The 18,953-nt window shown below is 39.4% G+C and overlaps 1 protein-coding gene across 4 annotated transcripts; it reads right to left on the bottom strand.

Moving 5' to 3' along the window:
- Positions 1-1,950: 1,950 nt before the first annotated feature.
- Positions 1,951-17,396, bottom strand: si:cabz01007802.1. 4 transcript variants are annotated; one of them, XM_039609949.1, is made up of 20 exons: positions 17,125-17,395; positions 16,585-16,630; positions 16,429-16,488; positions 14,820-14,876; positions 14,668-14,733; positions 12,968-13,027; positions 12,828-12,884; positions 12,451-12,510; positions 11,713-11,784; positions 11,370-11,603; positions 10,942-11,001; positions 10,781-10,831; positions 10,553-10,627; positions 9,956-10,033; positions 9,623-9,664; positions 7,748-7,825; positions 7,608-7,647; positions 7,488-7,533; positions 5,938-6,352; positions 1,951-2,770 (listed from the first exon to the last, which is right to left on the bottom strand). In XM_039609949.1, the coding sequence occupies exons 2-20, from the start codon at positions 16,627-16,629 to the stop codon at positions 2,291-2,293; spliced, it is 2,076 nt and encodes a 691-aa protein (XP_039465883.1). In that variant the 5' UTR covers position 16,630; positions 17,125-17,395; the 3' UTR covers positions 1,951-2,290. The 4 variants fall into 4 exon arrangements, with proteins under 4 accessions (XP_039465883.1, XP_031594529.1, XP_039465882.1 ...); XM_031738669.2 differs by having other exon boundaries at positions 11,370-11,447; positions 11,553-11,603; positions 16,585-17,394; XM_039609948.1 differs by having other exon boundaries at positions 16,585-17,395.
- Positions 17,397-18,953: the final 1,557 nt, after the last annotated feature.

Below are 18,953 nucleotides of genomic sequence, written 5' to 3'. Positions count from 1 at the left end.
AGTGTGTTAAGTGACGATAAGGTTCTACTTTAAATCAGCAAATGTCGACATATGCATTACTTTCAGAATGATAGCTGTTCAAATGTTGTACTTCGTGTTTGGCGTCCATGTTTCACGCCCTCTAAACACTCACATTCCATAGTAATGTGTCAGTGCAAAGCAGACACACTTGCAGTGTGTCTTTACATTTCTAGGCAACATTACAGTTTTCTGGCAGTGACGGTGTAGCCATCCTGCTGCATCTGCACACGACTGTCACCACTGTTCCAGTAAGTTTTTGATGGTCAAATAAGCTTTGATGCAAAGTACGAGAGTGCAAATTTACACAGTGCACATGATACTCAGAAAGCGGCATACACCCATAAAATACACACCGTACGACATTAGTCATGGCAACTGAAAATGATATGAAGTAGCTGCGACTCTTTTCTAATTCTTAAGTTCTCCGTGATGTTGTCTCTAAGTTTTACAGATAACGTTATAATTATCAGGCTTGTTTGTGCTCTTCTGTCATGCTCTGTCTGCATAAGATTGATGACCAGTCTGCATCACCAGCTTTGTCCCCAGGATACAAATACGTATTAGTCGGACTTTCCGAAAAGAGCACACACTCTGACGGCAAGGTTATTTTTAGAAAATTTTAACTTTTCTGTGGGATGTGGCTTATGCTTCTACACCTCATTACATCAGCTCAAATTAAATATCATTAGCCTCTACCTCGACACACACATGCTCAAGAATTTTGCACAGTACTGTGCAATGGAAGCTGTTACAATTACTGCCTATTGGTCATTGCACGGTCAATATTTCTGCTTTGCTACTTTACCAGTCTTGGATTTTCCATTTTGTTGTGTGTTGGCAATCAAATAAAGCTAATTAAAATAACCAAACAGGCTGTATTTGGTATAGATGTCACAAAATGTCAGTGGCTGGAAGGCTAATCAAAGTGTTATATTGGTGCTATATTTTTAGGTAAGGAAAGGGGCACGGGGCTGGATTATGCGAGTAATATGAAACTGAAACTGTCCACCTCCGCTAACTGGTGGGCTAACAACACTTTTTTTTTTTACCATATGATCCAAACTGCAACATTGTCATCATGGAAAAGGAAGCTACCATGAGGTGGGCACAATTTCACGCACGTTTCACATCTCAAAGCTCACCCAGTCTGGGTTATTTCACCTCAGAAATCTCAGAGACCTCCATAGCTCACTCCAGATTTGTGCAGATTGCAGTAGCAAGGCTGGTCACATATGACACCTATTCCTGCACCTATTCCAGTCCTTTGCTTATGTAGCTGAGCTTCTACGACCTTATTACTACAGCTGACCTCTCCAGTCATCCAGCCAGGTTCCCCTGACTGTCCCTTACTCTGATGTTTAAAGCCAGAAGTGATCATGTATTTCCAGGTCAGCTGATTCTGTTATTTGCTTTAGACAAACTACTGGAAACTCATTTTCATAGGTTTCCCTTAATCTTTCATATATCCATCATTTTTGGCCATAGTGAAAATACTTGGGTGTATATGTGTGTGTTAGAATGAATGTCTGACCATGTGGTTCCTTATGTGTCTGTTTATGTGTTTCTATGTTTTCACATGTGCACTTATCCACTTATGTGTGGATTTTATTTAAACTGTGTAGCACTTTAAAAAGTGCTACACAAATAAAGTTATTATCATCATTTCATCACGTAAGATAAAAGTTGATCACTCAAAACCCATCTGAAGGTGGAACGGCACCCTGCAAAGGTCCCCAAAGTAAACCCAGTAATATGAAACCCTCACTGTAGGGACTCAAAGGCTGTCATTTAAACTGTTTCTTCAGCATGCACGCGCCACATGTCAGCATAAGATTAATGGCCAGGAGCGCCCTAACCCCTGGCCAGATGAAAAACTGAGATAAACTAGGAATTTATGATTATAACTTTAGGAATGAGATAAGCAGACTCGACCTTTAACATTCTTTTATTTCTGGCCTTTGACCCCACCCGTTTGAGTAAAAGGTCATCTCACCTCGTCCACTGATAAAAGTAGTGTGGAGTGTAAGTCAGATCAACTCACCAATGCAGCAAACCAGCAATAAATGTAATACATTTAATTAAAATTGCCTTTAAAACAAACAATGACAATATATTAATATAAGAAACTACTGAGAACTATTCATTGGGCCTGTTCAGTAACAATGCAGACCGTAAAAACTACGAAACTTGTGCAATTTCTGCTTAAACTTTATTTTTGGTATCAACGCAAGACAATGAGGACTTTGTTTTGTTTTCTAAACACTGTCCTTCAGTCTTCAAGCTCAGTGAGTTTCTTCAGATCAGATTTCAACTGCTCTTCATCCTCCACCTCCTCTACCTCCACCTCTATCCCATCCATAGTTTTCTGAAGCTGTTCCTTGATTCTGTTTAGCTCCAGCAGGCCATCCTGTAGGTCTTTGCAAACTTCTCGGATCTTGACAGCGAACTCTGTTTTTGCCCCCTTTTTCAGTTCCATGGAGTCCTTTGCCAGGAAAAACACATCAAGAGCCAGGAAGAGGCCTGACATTACTCCGGTAGTGACACTCATCACCTGGGCAGCTTTGGCAGCACCACCAGCAACATTCAGGACTTGAACAGTATTGATCAGACTGTCTGTGTTGACCACCAGAGCTTTGCCAGCTCGACCACCCTCCTTGATTACATGCTTGACGTCCTGGTTTAAGTGATTTTTTGCGATGCTCTCGGCATACTTCTCAAAGTCCCACTGCTGGAGTGTCTCCATCCCTTCCTGTCAGGTATACGTGAGATGAAAATTTTACGTTAGCAGCTGTGGCCATACCAACATTAGCATTTATTTTTAAATGTAGATTAGCTGAGAGACTTTTTTGGCCCTTGAAACTCCAAATATTGAAATTCAGCAAAAGTACACAAAACACAGATGTTGAATAAAGGAAGTAGGAAAAATCCAACATCTCACAAAACACAGTGAAAGTTTTTGGGGGGATTAACGAGGTGGACCCGCTGCAGAAGTAAACAGAAAAGAAAATGTGAATGATTGTACTGAGATACACTTTTAAAAAAAGATTTTCTGATTTCTGAGAGAGAAAAAGATGCAATGTTATGTCACATGATTAATATAGTACTGTAGGTATGTTTTTTCTAAAGGCCTTCCACAACTCTTCTGTCACATTCTTGTCTCCCTAAAAACACTTCCTCATTGTTTTGTCAGCATTTTTTTTTTCAGTTTCATTGTGTTTTATTGAACTTCTACTGTGTTTTTTTTTTTCAGCATCAGTATTGTTATGTATGCTTTTGCTGCATTTTTCCATTTGCTGTTTTCTCAAGTTGGAGTATATTTTACCTTTAAGGGCCACCATAAAACTTAGACTCATCTAAAGTTAAAGCTTACTTGACTCTTTATGTATACTTACTATATTTCCTTGCATTATTATTCCAGTCAGTTGGTTAAAAAAACAAAACATCTTAGCAGATATGGCCTCTGACAGTCAGGTACGATGGAAAAATAAAAATAATACTGCATGACAGCATCTCAGTTGTGTGACTGAACGATTGTTTATGTGTTTCTTGTTTCCTTCTCAAGAATTCACACCGGTAAATGGTTCAATTCAAACTATGCATCAACAGGAACAAGGCAGCTGAACTGTCAATGCTTCTGTAAACACTGTAGTTAATGTGGTTTAACCACAGTGTTGAATGATGCCTCAACAACCTCGAGGCAAACATTCAGTTTAACAGATTTTTCTTTCTATGTTGAGTAAATGGATGCCTTTCAAATGTGGTATGCTGAAGGTATTCAGTGCACTCCTATGCCCCATGACAAATTCTTGAGCTAAGAAATAAATTATATGTTGCCAGCTCTTTACCAACATCTTACAGGTTTTACATAAAGGACTAACAAACCCAGTCAGTGAATTGATCAGGAACCGACAGCTGTTTAATTGTGAACATATCATCCAACGCTTTTCAGCAATGTGAGCAGAGTTTGCAAGTAGGGTGGGTTTAAAAAATCGATTTCCCAATTCAAAACGATTTTGGATTTGAATATAAATATGTTGTGCCAGAAACGCCAGAATCTCAGGTTAAAGCTCACAAAACAAACAAGCTGCCAAACAGCAACGATTAAAGAGCAGTGAAACAGATTTGCAAAATGATGTAAACACCAAGCATGACCTGACGGCACGTACACAGACACTGAAAGCCGACATCTCAGAGATTCTAAAGCTGCAGGTTTTATTACTCTCCAACCAAAAGTCAGTGACTCAACAACGAAAGAGCAAAATTACACTTCACCTTTGAAAAACATTGTCATGAATTTCCTCTTACTTTTGTGTTCTTGCTTCCACCATGATAAAATCACACTTCCTGCACAGCTCTCTTTTTCAGTATGCTGTAAGACCAGTTTCCTATCAAAAATTGTTTGACTGCCTGCTGTTTTGTTTGTTTTTAGAGTATCAGCAGTATCACATAATGTTCATATGTTGATTCATGGTTTTCTTCAGTTTTTCATTTACTGCTGAATATTTTTATTTCAGTCACTTTGACACAAAGGCGTCTGCTGTGATTAGGGCTGCCACGATTAGTCGACTAGTCACGATTACGTCGACTATCAAAATCGTCGACGACTGATTTAATAGTCGACACGTCGTTTGAAGCTTTGTAAGATCGCAAAAGACGCAGGAATAAGTAGTAGGATTTAAGAGTGTAATAACGGACTGAAACAGAAGATGGCAGCACTGCATGTACAAGGATGCCAGCTGCCGTTAAACCCCGAAGAAGAAGAAACTGTCCCAGAATTCATAGCGCGACCCATCTCGGCCCTGCTCAGTTTCCAACAATGGCGGCAGCTAGTTAGTTTTGATGTTACTCTTATTATTCTTTCTGGGTCACAAAATAAACGTTTAACATATTTTCAGGCGGGAATGTAGCTGTGTAAACTTGAAATATCTGCTTAGTTTATCAAGACATCACATATTTTCAAAAGCGCTCCGACGTTTTCGGAGATGTCTGTTACCCACCAGCTCGACAGCTAGCTGGGGTGGAAGGCTCACTAGAGCCCGTGAGAACACCGGACTCCCGGCAAATCGTTTTCAAACCCACCGCCGTCTTTCGCTACTCAGGTTAAACATGATACATAAGTCACTTAGATAACTTAAAAATGTTATTGTTTGGCTTTTTTCAGTATTTTATTTGTTCCTGAGTAAATCGGTTTGGCTGAGATGAAAGTTATAGTTTTTACACAGCTGAATAAACGTCAAGCAGACGACTGATTATCAGAAGTGTGAGATGCTCGAGAATATACTCCGGTGTCCTGTTATATTTTAGATAGCAAGGAGCAGACGGCTGAGTTTATTAAACTTCACTGAAACAATCTGCAAATTTCATTTAAATTCAATAAACTATCATCTTGTCTTTATTTTTAGTTAGCACATACCTTAAACACTTAAAGCTGTAAGATAATGATAGCTATATAAGAGCAGATGCATGCTGGTGCAATAAGCTGTATGTTTTACGTTCAATGGATGCATGATCTGACTAGTCGACTAATCACAAAAATAATCGGTGACTAGTCGACTATCAAAATAATCGTTTGTGGCAGCCCTAGCTGTGATGTTTGCACCTCTGATGAAGTCTCACAAGTGTCGGCTTTGTTTTTATACAGAGATAGTTTACACTGAGTTTTTAATTGCAGAGAAATAGGCAAATAATTTTGAATTAAATATTTTCAATTAAAAAAGTTTAGAGGGTTCTTTGGACAGGACATATCCAAGATAAATGGTCATAATAATATTTCTGACTGTCTGAGTCAAAATTAAAATCGGGGATCAAATCAGGACCTTGTGATCAGATTTGAATCAGTTGTAGAAAAACGTGACGATACCCAGCCCTACTTGTAAGCCAGCCATCTTGTTTGTTCCCTTCTTGGTACGTTCTTACCTGTAAAAATTCCAGGCATTCTTTGATGTCCTTGATCTCCCCCTGGTAATCTTGAATCATCTTCTCCACCTTCTTGCGGTCCGTCTTTGAATGGACGGTGTCAGTGATATTGGCCGAAGCAGATGTCACGCCACCAGCTGTAGCTATACCAATGCCTACAGCTGTGACAATCAGTGATGTTCCAGCTGTGAAGGGTGCCAGAATGAGGCCGGTGATGGTGGTGATAGACCCGGCGACACTGGCCAATCCACCGCCCACACTGGCCGTGACCGTTTTTTTGTGAAAATTGTCTGCTGCATCAGCCAAGGCTAGGAGCTCAAGGATGCGCTGCTGCAGTGAGGCGCCGCGTTGGTTAAAAAAACGAACAAAAAGTCGAGCGGCCATGAAGACGCGATCAGCTGCTTGTTCCACCACTCTGAGAAAAAGGCACAGGGTAAGGGTTTCACTGGGAAAACAATGAGTGAACTTCAACCAAGAAACATGTTTTTGTATTAAAACTGTAGTTGGACGACTCTTTATGGCTGGTGGGATAAATGGGATAAAGGAATGGAGACTGTCTTTAAGAGAAAGAAAAGAAAGCACAATGACCAGTTATTCGTGTGTTCACAAGAAGGGCGGAGGACAGCCATATATCCCGTGTGTTAGTACAATAATCTGATCCACCCATCAGTGCCTCAGGTCTCTCCATTATGGGCTTAAAGCTAAGGATGTCTCACAAAGACCTGTTAGACATGCAAAACAAGAGACCGTCTTGTTCTGGCTACCAAGAAAAGACAAGATGTGTGGGCAGAAGAATGCTGAGAATGGACAAAGCAGGATACATCAATGTTGTTGTTCCAATATTCCAGAAACCAGGATTACACATCCTGAATCAGGAACCTGCAGTTGGTTTATCAGTGCTACAGCTTACAGGTGACTGTCTGCAGCCTGAGGACCACACCCTATGTAAGGAGTGAAGTCAACAATCTGCAGAGAATAATTTGATTTCCCTTTCATCCAACCAGCTACAGCAGTGTTTCTTTGTAATTTGCAGCTTTTTCAGGTGTGAGCTGCTGTTTGTTCTTTTTATAACTATTTATAGTTATAATCGACCAAGCAACGATTTTCCAGTCTTCTGCTGTCCAATTTTGGAGCGTCCATATGAACCGTATCCGATCTGTTTCAAGGTTCAAAGAATTAATTGAGTTACTGTAGTCTGACCATTCTACCCTGTCATCAAAAAGGGATTCTTGCCCAAAGAAATGCCGCTGACTGGAGATTTTCTCTTTCTTGGATCATTCTCTTTAAACTGTAGATGGTTGTGTGGGAAGATCCCAGCAGATCAGCTGTTTCTGAAACACTCAGACCAACAACCAGGCTATGTTTAAAATCAGTTTCAAAGTCACTGAAATCACATTGGCTTGGCTTGAATGTCAGCTGATTGTCTTAATCATGTCTAAATGCCTCAGTTGCCGCCATATGATTGGCCGACTATTTGCACTAATGTGCAGTTTAAGAGGTGAAGTGGTCAGTGAGTGTAATAAACTGATTTCAGTAAATGTTTTACTTACTCTTCAGTTTCATCATTCTGGTTTGCCTCATTCCACTCATCCCAACCTAAGGCACAGAAAGAAGTTATGAGGTGCAACTTTCAACTACAATAAATAAGGTTAACAATAAATCAGTGATACCTTCGACTGTTCTCCACCAGGACAAAAGGCCTTCGTCATCCTGGAAATAAACAGTCTTTTAACTTACTGCTTTGTGACTGTATGGAGAAAGAAATTTAAAATACATAGAAAATACACCAGAAAAAATAAGATGAACGTACGTCTAGAGGGTCCAGGTCCGTTCCTCCACTGCGCACTGGTACTTCAGCCAATTGCAATGTCTGAACTTCAACTACCTCCTGGAACAAGAGGTCACACATGGCACACTAGACAAAATTTCTAAATGAGCCTAAAATCGCGTCTAAGAAGATTGAATCTGCGTTTGTGTTGCGATTTCAGCAAAGCTTATAAATCAGCTGAGGTTTAACACAGTGACACTTCCTGTTGTGAAATATTAATGTAAGCTGTAAATAACAGCTTCACGAAACTGCCTACAACTAGGCATTAACAAACAAAAAAATGTTACTGTGTAAGTTTTTTTTCTCTTTAATACATCTGTACACTGCTACCTTAGCTTTACTATAACTGTATTTACATGCTTCAGTTTTTTTACTGTCCAAAACTTGATGTCAACCTCGACAGACCTGACTAACCACCTAGTTTCACCTTCTTTTTTTTAAAATTTAAACTGTCACGTAATCATATCAGGAACAGCAAAAACGTAAATCTATAAACTATATAAACACTATAATTACTTCTTATAAATTTCTGTTAGCGAACAAGAAAAAAAGAGTTTTTGATGTTGTTTGTGTTTATATAATTTTAATGACGTTGACAGCAATAGATTAATTCTTAATGTTTTGTTATATAAAAGGCAGAAACCCGTGAACTGCAAAAATGAAACCATGTTGTACTCAAGAGGACTCGATAAAGAGACGACAAGATCAAGTGACGCAAAGAACCCATGCATTAGACTAATAATGCATTTTTAGTTCATTTAACTTCATCTTTTTAAGCTTTTTCCCTGTGGTTGTGGCATAGATAATCTAGTTTTGGTGAAAAGAAATAGTCCCAAATTGAAAGAGTTGTTTACCAGGTGTTTAAAGTGAAATACGTCAACCATGGGCACCAAAAACTGGAATGACAACTTCAAAGTCACAAGCTAAACAAACATGGCAAAGCAATTAACATTTCTGTTTTAAACCACCAACTGTTTCTGGTAACTTGTGAAATGCCACGTCACCCTAGTATAATATTCCTGCCTTAACATCTTTATATGTTTAGTATTTAAACATAGAAGTTTCTAAACTACCCTTTTTCTCACAGCCGCAATTGGACTGTAGAGTCCTCGCATTGTTTGTCGTTACTCAATGGGTCAAATGTAGAGCAGGCTTTATCTTCCTATGTATACGTGGCTGTCATACGAGACACTGTAGATGTACGCACATTTAATTCACTGATTTCAATATTAGTCACATTTATATTAGCCAGTTTATGAAACAATTATTCTTAAGAGGAATTCTGAGAGTTTGATCACAGTATATTCTCCCTAAGTATTACATTAGAGATTACATGGGTAAATAAAGACCGAATTCTCACTGAAATGTCCGTGTGTAGTTTTATTTACACAATGACATAATAGCACTGTGCAAACCTATTAGCATGCTCACCTCCCAATTGTATTTTGAAAATAAAACCACTGATAAACATTTGATTAAATTGTGTGTCAAGGTTCTCAGTCATCCAGGTCATCGTAGTCTAGGGAGCGTGGGAAGAAAAGCGTCTGGACTTCTGTAATTTTCTTAAAGACATTTTACCTCTCATTGGAAAAGCTTCGCGAGTTCTAAGAGCAAGTGGTGACGAGTCCCAGATTTTAAACCCCCGCCTTAATGCCCACTCACATCCTGGGCCATTTGACCTCTTAGAACTGAAGAAGCTTCTCGGATGAGAGGTGAAACATCTTCAAGACACCTAAGAAGTCCAGATGCTTTTCTTTCCAAGCTCCTAAGGCATTTAATTACATTTATTTTTATCGCTTAATGTAAAGATAGCATGTAAGTTAGAAAGGTGCTATATACATTTACTTCATTACTAACCTGGGGTGAGGCTTGAGTGTCAGAAAATGCATTTGCAGAGTCCTGTGGAGTCAAAAACAAAGAAAATAAGAACTCGATATGTTTGAGAAGAAACTGCCGGTGGTATTTCAGTATTCCTGTGAAATCTGGAAAATAGTTTAAAAGTCTTCAGGAAAGGGGAAAAAAAGTCATTTCAAATGTTTCTTTCTTGGTTCTTTGCAGCCACCCAATGAAAACAGTGACATCAAACCATCAGTATCAACATGAAAAGAACCAGGCAACATGTAAAACAATGGTGAATATTAAATTAGTTTATTCTGAATTCATAAGGACCCAATACTCTGCATAACATACCCTGGTTCTTCTCCTTTGGGCCTGTGTTGGCTGGGTTTTTACATCACAGCTGGTGTCAGCATCTATATACCAAACAGACTTTGGAAAGGGAGTGAACTGAGTGCTTAGGGCTTAATACTGTGTAAATGTTACACTTATGCACCTGACAAAGATTTTCAGTAGGCACAAAGTTTCTTGTTTGTTTGTCTGGTTTTCTTCACTTTTTCTCAGTGCCTTTGGCTTTATTAGCATAGTTTCTGAACACATTCCCGTACATTGTTCTTATCAAACTCCACCAGTCCGGGAAATATGAGTGCCATTTCCCCTTTTATGGCTGCAGTTAAGACATCGACAAACATCATGACGAAAATGCTGATCGTTTAAGTAAGCACTGGTTCAACCTGGTTACATGCTTTGCATTTTTGCAGACTGACAACATGCTAGTATTTTTCACTGAACAATAGGTTCTGGAAATCACCAGGGGCGAGAAGATGATAAGATAAAACAACCATTACAACAAATGCAATTAGGTTAACAAATGATGGTGAATAAGAAATAACTATGAGCTTGGAGAGCTGGGTTAATTTTAAAGACAAAGAGATGTGGTTACTGCCTTACATGTCTCTCTATTGTGCTGTCATCCAGGCTTTCAGAGCTGGTGGAGTTGTCACTGTGAATATCTGCTTGGTTTTCCTGATAATTGTTGAGAGAAAAACGCAGGAAATCACAGACAGAACCAAGTACACTTCTGTTATAATAAAATCTGTCAAATGTGTTATGTTAAAAGCCCTTAACTATAAGAAATACCAGACATGTGCATCGTTTTATTTCCATCTTAGGCCTTACCAGTGTCTTGACAGAGGTAACCGTCAAATCTCTCTGACATTGATCCTGAATCTAAATCACAAACAAAGAGTGGCAAATATACTCACATTAAGTAGATACTCCAGCTAGGTCAGTGGGAAACTCTAAAACTGACAGATCTGAATTAATCGTCGACATCATACCTGTGTGTACGACTTAAAGGGATTTACTTTCTGCATCGTCTCTTTGAACCTTCCAGGGTTCTAAAAACAAAAAAGTAGAAAAGAGCAACAGTGTAAAGACATTACTCCTTTAAATCTATGTGTCTATTAAAAGTTGTAAACAATCAATGTAAGCACTATTCATGAAGTGGATTCAAAATTTAAATAGAAAGGAAAAAAATGGTCAGGAAGTATTTGGTCTATGGAGACTCTATTGTTTTTGCTTTGGCAACATCTTGTGGTCGTGGAAAGAACAACACTGAGAGCGTACTATCACTGCTAATAAAAGCTTTTTGGAATATTTTCTCTACTCCAAATTACACAGCTGACTTTCTTAAACTGTTAAAATACTAAATGTAGGGAGAAAAAAAACAAACACGTGTCACGGTATGAAACAGACAGGGATCGACCTGCTTCTCTGGCAAGTTGTTGTTGCCTGTCAGGCTTCCAGCGCTGGATGTGAGGTCATTGTGTTGAGGCTCAACATCCTGAAAATATAAGATGCAAGAAGAGGACTTTCCAGAAGGATAAACGCTGAGCACAGTTTTCTGTTCAACAATTAAATTATCAGTAATTATTATTAAAAATGAAACCTTTGGCTGCGAGGATCTGAATGGGTTGACTTTCTGAATCATTCCTGGACTCTAAATTATAATTTAAAAATAAGTAAATAAATAAGGAGGCCCAGCACTGCAAGAACAAGCCACAAATTAACACAGAGGGTAGCAGATTATGCAGAACTTGGTGCGGTACTTGTTTGTCTTGACGTTCTTTTCCAGTCTCTTGATGATTTGCAGAATCATCTGGAGGATCACTCTTTGACACCTAAAGTCAAAGGAGATGAGAGGAAGTGTCAAGGAAGTGTTTTTGTTTTTTGCAGAAAAAGGTCTCAAAGTAAATAACGTAATGTAGATGTTACAGATTCAGTTTGTACTCTAACCGTTAGATTGGAGTCGGACCAAACAGGAAGTGAAATGTTGCCAGCCCACAAATGTTTGTTCCAATGAACCAGATAACCACTTCCTTACAAAGTTTTTTTGAAAACACGTTCAGGTTATTGCACTACCTTTCTCTTAACTTTATATTCTGTTTTTATTTTTTTGCTTTCCGTGTCGCCACATGAATCGACTCTCACAGTTCCAGCTGAATGCAAATAGTGACAATAGCCTTGTCCTTGTTTTCCCATTGCCAGTGGCTTTAGGAGGATCCAGAGATCCATGATAGTATTTGCTTCTACTTGCGTCACCTGCTGTGTCTTTACATTGACTTTGAATGTAACTTTATAATCGGTCTGAACACACCAATTGGCACAACTCCCAAACTTTGTATTAAAATTCAACAGGCAGAATTAGAAAATTTCATTCATTCGTCCATAGACTAGATATTGGCGTCTGACAAAGAGACAAAGCTTTTCAATTTTAGTTCATATAAAGATGATTTGACCTCCAAGGCCGCATGCTGAGAACAGACATCAAACGTAGAGTTGCGTACCTGTGCAGAAGACTTGAAGGGGTTGACTTTCTGCATCATTCCTTTCAACATTCCAGAGTTCTGAAACAACACCATAACTATCAGACTTTGGGTTTTTTTCCTTCCACATCCGTGTGCATTTTTGTGTGACATGATGATTAGATGTTAAAGGTCATTTGGTATTTTGCCCCCATTTTGACCTTTTTTGTCTTGTGAAAATCTGTAGGGGCTTTTCAGCAGTGTCATCTCAAATGTTAGGAAATCCAGTTTCAAGAAATGTGTGCGGGTGTTCAGGTCGTCACTAGTGACTTGAAGGAACCTATGATCAAGTGAATTTGTTTTTTTATACCATCAGATTTCTGACATCAAATTCATGCAGATTCTCAACTTTTTCCTACCTGAGTAGAGTCTTCCTTTCCCCGCTCCGGCAACTCTGAATATGGTGCTTTGGAGACCTGTGTGAGAAACACAGCTGAGTGGATGACCTATTATTACTGCCACTATTTTCTTGGTAACATTGAAACAATCCCGTGGTTACCTGTGAGGTAGGCTTGAATGGGTTGACCTTCTGCATGACCCCTTTCAGCATACCAGGGTTCTGAAAGTGAACAAACACTGAGCCACTGTGCACCAAACCATGACTAGAGGAATGCACATTTAATATGCTAACTGAAGGCAACTAATCACCTTGACTCAACCTCGCTGAGAGAAAACAAGAAACAGCATTGAAGTTAAGTCTTCAAAACACAGATTTCTTGTAAGAAATCCCTGCTGAGACCCTGTTACTTAAATGAAATTAGCGACACCACATTAAGAATATTCTCATAATCAGCACAGAACTTTAAAATTTTGTAGTTATTTGTGTTTACTTATATTTCTTAGCTTTCTCTTAGCTTCTTATAGCAGCTGTGAGTTTCTAGGAATAAAAAGAAGCTATTTTTTGTGACCTTGAGTTGGAAATTATATTTTGTTTTTCCTTCCTTCCTTCCTTGACTGATGGTGGTGCTGTTTGCTCCATTTTGTGTTCTTTTTTTCCCTCTATGTTGGCAGCTGAGGATCACATGGGGGACCAGTGATGACTAACAGGGCGTCTGTTTGTTTCTTAACTCTGTGTTTGGCAAATCTGGCTTTACTCCATCTGCATCCAGCTGAGGCTGCACCGTTTACAAGCAGCAGTTGTAGGACTTAGAGGTCATGTCTTTTTTGTTTTATAAGTCTTCTTTATTTGTTTAAACAAGGGAATAACTGTATGAATAAATTACTGGAACTAGTTATTGTGCAATGTACTGTTTATAAGGTTGCAGAAGCCTGCAGTCAGCTGAGACTGAAGAAGTCACTTGGATGAGTGATGAAACGCTTCTCCCTCTGAAAACGCTACGTCCAGATGACCAGAATCAACCTTTTAGGGTGCTGGAACTAGAGCTTTCCTCTTTCCATTGAAACTGGTCATTCTTGGGGGGGGGGTTCATACTTTTAGAGCAGCCATGCATCCCTTCCATCTCTCCATCTACAAGTTAATTCATTTTATCTACCATAGATTCTTTCATATAAAATGTCTATAATGTTTTTTAAATACAAGGCTTTATTCAAGCGTTATGAATTGCTCAAATAAGCTGCTTCTTTCTGCATCCAGTTTTAAGATAAAACCCTACAGCATCTCACTAATTTTACACTGTTGTGGTATCAAAATGCTTTTGCCTCATTTACTGTCAGTATCTACGTATTTGGAACTACACTGATAAGAAGATAAATTCTTAGCATAGAAAGCAGGTTTCAAGTGAAATAATTTTGGGGAGATGGGCAGCAGGGCGGTGCAGTGATTAGCACTGGTGCCTCACAGCAGCAAGGTCCTAAATTTTGACTCCACCATCTGATGAGGGCCTTTCTGTGTGGAGTTTGCGTGGGTTCTCTCCAGGTACTCTGGAGAGAGGTACAGTTTAAAGACGTGCAGTTAGTGGGCTCAGGTTAATTGTGAGCGGTTGTCTGACTCTCTGTGTCAGCCCTGTGACAGACTGGAGACCTGTCCAGGGAGTACTCTTGCCCTATAGTAGTGGGGACATGCTCCAGCCCCACTGCAACCTTGATAAGCAAAAGAGGATGGATGGATGGATAACTTTGGAGGAGTGGTAGTTGTTTTCAAAAGTGACTTTGCATAACTGCACAACTGGGACAATTATTGTCCATTGTGTACTTTTTACACAGAAGATTATCACATATTAGCAGTACTTTACACCTCACCTGAGCTGTGTCTGCTGGTTGTTCCAGTGAATCTGAGGAGGGAGTTGTATGAACCGTGAAGGAGGCCTGCATGGAGAGTTAACGTTCTGTCATTTTCAATGAGGTACCAAACAAAGAAGCTCTTGTGTGTCAGGCTGTCCATGCATTTTTACCTGTGCAGTGGATTTGAAGGGATTGACCATCTGCATGACACCCATCACCCCCGTCCTCTGATGTTTATGCAAAACAACACATTTATTATGAAAAAAAGTACAATTCAACTACCAGTCAAAGTCGATCTTAATCACCAACAAGAAATGAATGGGCCTTGGCCTTGTCAAAGTAAAAAAACATCCTAGAAGCTTCATCATCACTTAATAAAAGATTGAAATATATGTTTGCATTTGACCCTGTGTGGATTAATTAAACTCTAATATAAACTCAAACCTGTTCCACCCAATTATTGTTTGTTTTGCTTTTGTTTTTTAAGTCATGTGCAATCATTCCACCCTGGAAAAAGAACAGTTCAAAGAACTCATTATAAGCCCAAACTTCCCGTGACATTCATGCCCACGAGGAGTGTATGTAAGCTTCTGCACACAACTGTAAATGCTTGTGAATCAAGTGTTTGTTCTGCAAATCGCCATTTTGAGTTTCTTAAATCTGCCCCTGACAAAGAACACTGAAATTTTAAAACATGAAACTAACACAGAATCTTAAGAGGAACAAAAAAAAGTCATAGTTGTAACATTTTCAAAAAAAGCTATGATGCACTCAGAGTGGAAAGGGCATGGGCTGTAGTAAAACTTTGATGTTTTATGATGTTTTTATTACAATATTGTGACGTCAGCCTGTTACGGGATCATTGTGATGTCGTGTGGTGTTGTATAAAAAATTTTTTAAAAGTGTTTGTACAGCTCTCTCCATGCCCCTTCATATAATATATTACTCAATATGGTTTCTTTAATTTTTTTCCAGCTCACCTTTGACCTTGGGTGTTAACAGTTAAGGGAGAGATCTAACCCTTAGCTAACCAAGGTACTCATGTCCCCCATGGCCTAGTATACTGTTGATGAGTCAGTTAAGTCTTAAGTTTCAACTGATTTACACATTTGGTGTGACCTTGACCTGATTTTCACCTAAATTAAATGAGCTCAACGCTGGACTGCTACAAACAAACAGGCAAACCATCATTATCAGACTGAAATGAACAATCACACTGTAGGAACTAGTTGAAACTAAATTCATAAGACAATTAACTCAAATTGAAAAATAAATATTTAAATAAAAACACTGATTTAAATTGAGATTATTTTGGAAAAGTGACAGATGTTTGTAGCAACTGATGCAGAAGTCACTTTGCATACTGTACATTTTGCATAATAGTTGCCTAGTGTGTACTCAGCTTTTCCACAGAACAGTTTTTCAGTAACCGTTATCAAACATAATAATTTTCCCTGTGATCATATTCAGGTATACCTTTTTTTCTGTCTCAAAAGAAGGTTTGCTTGCACAACTATGTCAGGAAAAGCACCAGCATCTTCATGGTACATTTTTACCTAATAGGTCAATGTGAAGTGATTAACTTTCTGCATGCCCCCATCACCCCCACCCTCTGGTGTCTATGCAAAGCAACACGTTTATTACAAAAAGGGAAATAAATGCAAAATTCAAATCGAATCGTGCCAACTAAAAACTCTCAGCTTTTAAGTTCAATAGCGGCCTGAGTGGTGTCTTCCTACATGAAAAACTGTGTTTTAATGTCCCAGTGTGAACATTCACCTGTGAGCCAACTCCATCATCCTGCCTGTTCTGGCTGTGTCTGACGGCACTGCCGAGCTCCTGATGATAAAGGAAAGCTTGTTTGAATGGCAGGGAGAAAAAATCAGGACATTATCACACTTCCTGTACTTCTCTAGTGGATATAGGTGGGACTACCTGAGTAGCAGCCGCTGAGCCTTTGTCTCGTTTGAATATATTCATTCTGAAACACATTAAGTTTTCATAATTTCGTTGTACATATACAATGACAATAAAGGGCTATTCTACTTTATTGTATTCTGTTAAGGAGCTGTTTTAGTGCGTTAAAGCACTTTCACTGTTTTCAAAGCTAAACAACAACATACTTAGCAAATTATAGCGCTATGCCTGCGTTATGAGCCCAATACTAAAAATCTTAGTTAAAACGACATTAATAATAACAGTTGCAGTCGTGCTCTCGACTGTTATTATTGCGTCAACTTGCGCAACTCTGCGCAACTTGGCGGAAACAACTTTTTGCTTGTTGAGTCGCTTTAGACGACATAAACAAGAAAGGCGGCACAGCCCGAAAGTGTCAGGGTTTTAAACACAGCTCCACGTGAGATGCACAAAGCAAAGCCACATCCAAAGCTCTGTGCACTGTGGGCGTTTTGTCCGGAGGAATGTTTGCCAGCAGCAGAGCCACAAACAGCACGGCGAAAAGAGCACGGATCCTACCTCAGTGGCGAGTCTGGAAAACGAGGCAGCCAACACTCACACGCAAACACACGAGACAAAGTGGGAAAAGTGAGGTACTGTTGTCAAGCCAGCGTCCAGTTCGAGAAGTACAGACGAGCGAGTCCCCGCTTTTTTATGTGTTTTGTGTGTAAACTGAGTATTATGGTAAGAGACGTCGAGACCTGATTTCAAAATAAAAGCCCCATCTGTCCATAATAACAATAGTTAATTAGTCTCCTTTCCACACTCTAACGTTAGATCCACCCTAGTACTCTAGTAGTACCCTGTCAGTATCAAGACATGTCACTCTTCTTTTGGATTTCAAAGTAAAAGCCCAGATTTTTACCTCTTTGAGCTATCTTTCAATGACTTTAGAATCCCGTTAAAGGGAAAATTCCAGTTTCCATCAACAGTACACACCCTCACACAGATACCATGTCAAATCAATCTGATTTTGCATTTCAAAGTAAAGGTCCTTTTAAATTGCTTGTATATGAGGTACCCTTTCAAGAACTTCATGTTGCTAGTAGGAGCCATTTGAATTTACCTATGTATGAACTACTTTTTGAATGTATTAAGGACACTGTTAAAAGGAATATTTTTGTTTTGGTGACAGGCAACCAGTCAGCAGCCTATAGAGAGCAAATGAGGCGAACAATTTTTTTCATGGGTTTCAGTTTACAGCTCTCTACTGTCTCTTGCACCGCACACTCTGGCCTCCAAACATCACTAATGCCTATGATTCTTTACTCCTTCTCCTGTTCTTATCCCCGAGTAAACTTTGTTGCTTTAAACCTGACAAACACCCTTTGCTTGACTATGACTTCTGTCCTGGTTATGTTGCAGACTGTTGAAGAAACTACACTAGGGTAAGGAAGGACAGGTTATGGTTGGTATTAGCCCCAGGGTTCTGAGCACTCTCCCAGCGGTCTATGATCTTGAGTAACATTTACAAAATGTTTCTGAAGCAGGAGAAGATACTGGTGTTACACACATTTTATGTTGCACATATTTTGCCCAGTTCCTGTATTGATGAATCAACGCCATTACGGTTTAAGAGTGTCCTCCTAGCCTGATAACAGTGGCCACACAGTGAGGATTTCTGAAGTCAACATCACCTTGTTTGATTTCTAAAGTGAATGTAACACAATCATTCTACTTCTACTGAGGGAGACAGTAAATGAAATGCCAGCAAGCACATCCACCATGTCATGGACTACTGGCCACCTGTCAGACAGGCCACAGTATGTGAGACTGGGCAGAGCCCAGTTTGATTTGATGGTGTGTAGTACAGGAGCTCCACAGGAGACAGTGATCGCTCCAACCCTTTTCACCTTCTACGCCTCAGACCTTCAGTACACCTTCAGGAAATTGTCACAATGGGTGTGGTTTCACCTTACTGATCTGGTCACTCCTCGCGTGGCATGTGAGGGGAGAGGGCGAGTAGGGCTCAGATATTTTCTGTTGTCCATGTCATCAGTCCTATTCTGGTGTCTTTTGCTCTCTCTTCGTGTCTCTTTATCAGATTCTGATTTTACTGATGCAAACACAAGCAGCTTTCAGAATGGATTTTGTTGGAACAGTCACAGTAAAGAGCTCCAGTTAGCCTCTTGGATTTCTTCTTTGATTTCTTAAAGAGAGTTATCGCTACAAGACACATTTCTATCCTGGGACAGGATGTTGACATGTTGGAACAGTAATACTGCCTGGGTGTCCTCAATTACAACTGGATGAACTGGAAGACCAACACAGTAAAAATATACAAAAACAGGATGTTGATCTTCAGCGCTATAATATGTTGTTGTAGAATTATATTGTTGTCCATGCCG

Source organism: Oreochromis aureus, linkage group 3, assembly GCF_013358895.1.
Source record: "Oreochromis aureus strain Israel breed Guangdong linkage group 3, ZZ_aureus, whole genome shotgun sequence".
NCBI classification, from domain to species: domain Eukaryota; kingdom Metazoa; phylum Chordata; class Actinopteri; order Cichliformes; family Cichlidae; genus Oreochromis; species Oreochromis aureus.
The sequence above is the reverse complement of the archived record's forward strand: the minus strand, read 5'-3'. Positions and strand labels throughout refer to the sequence as shown.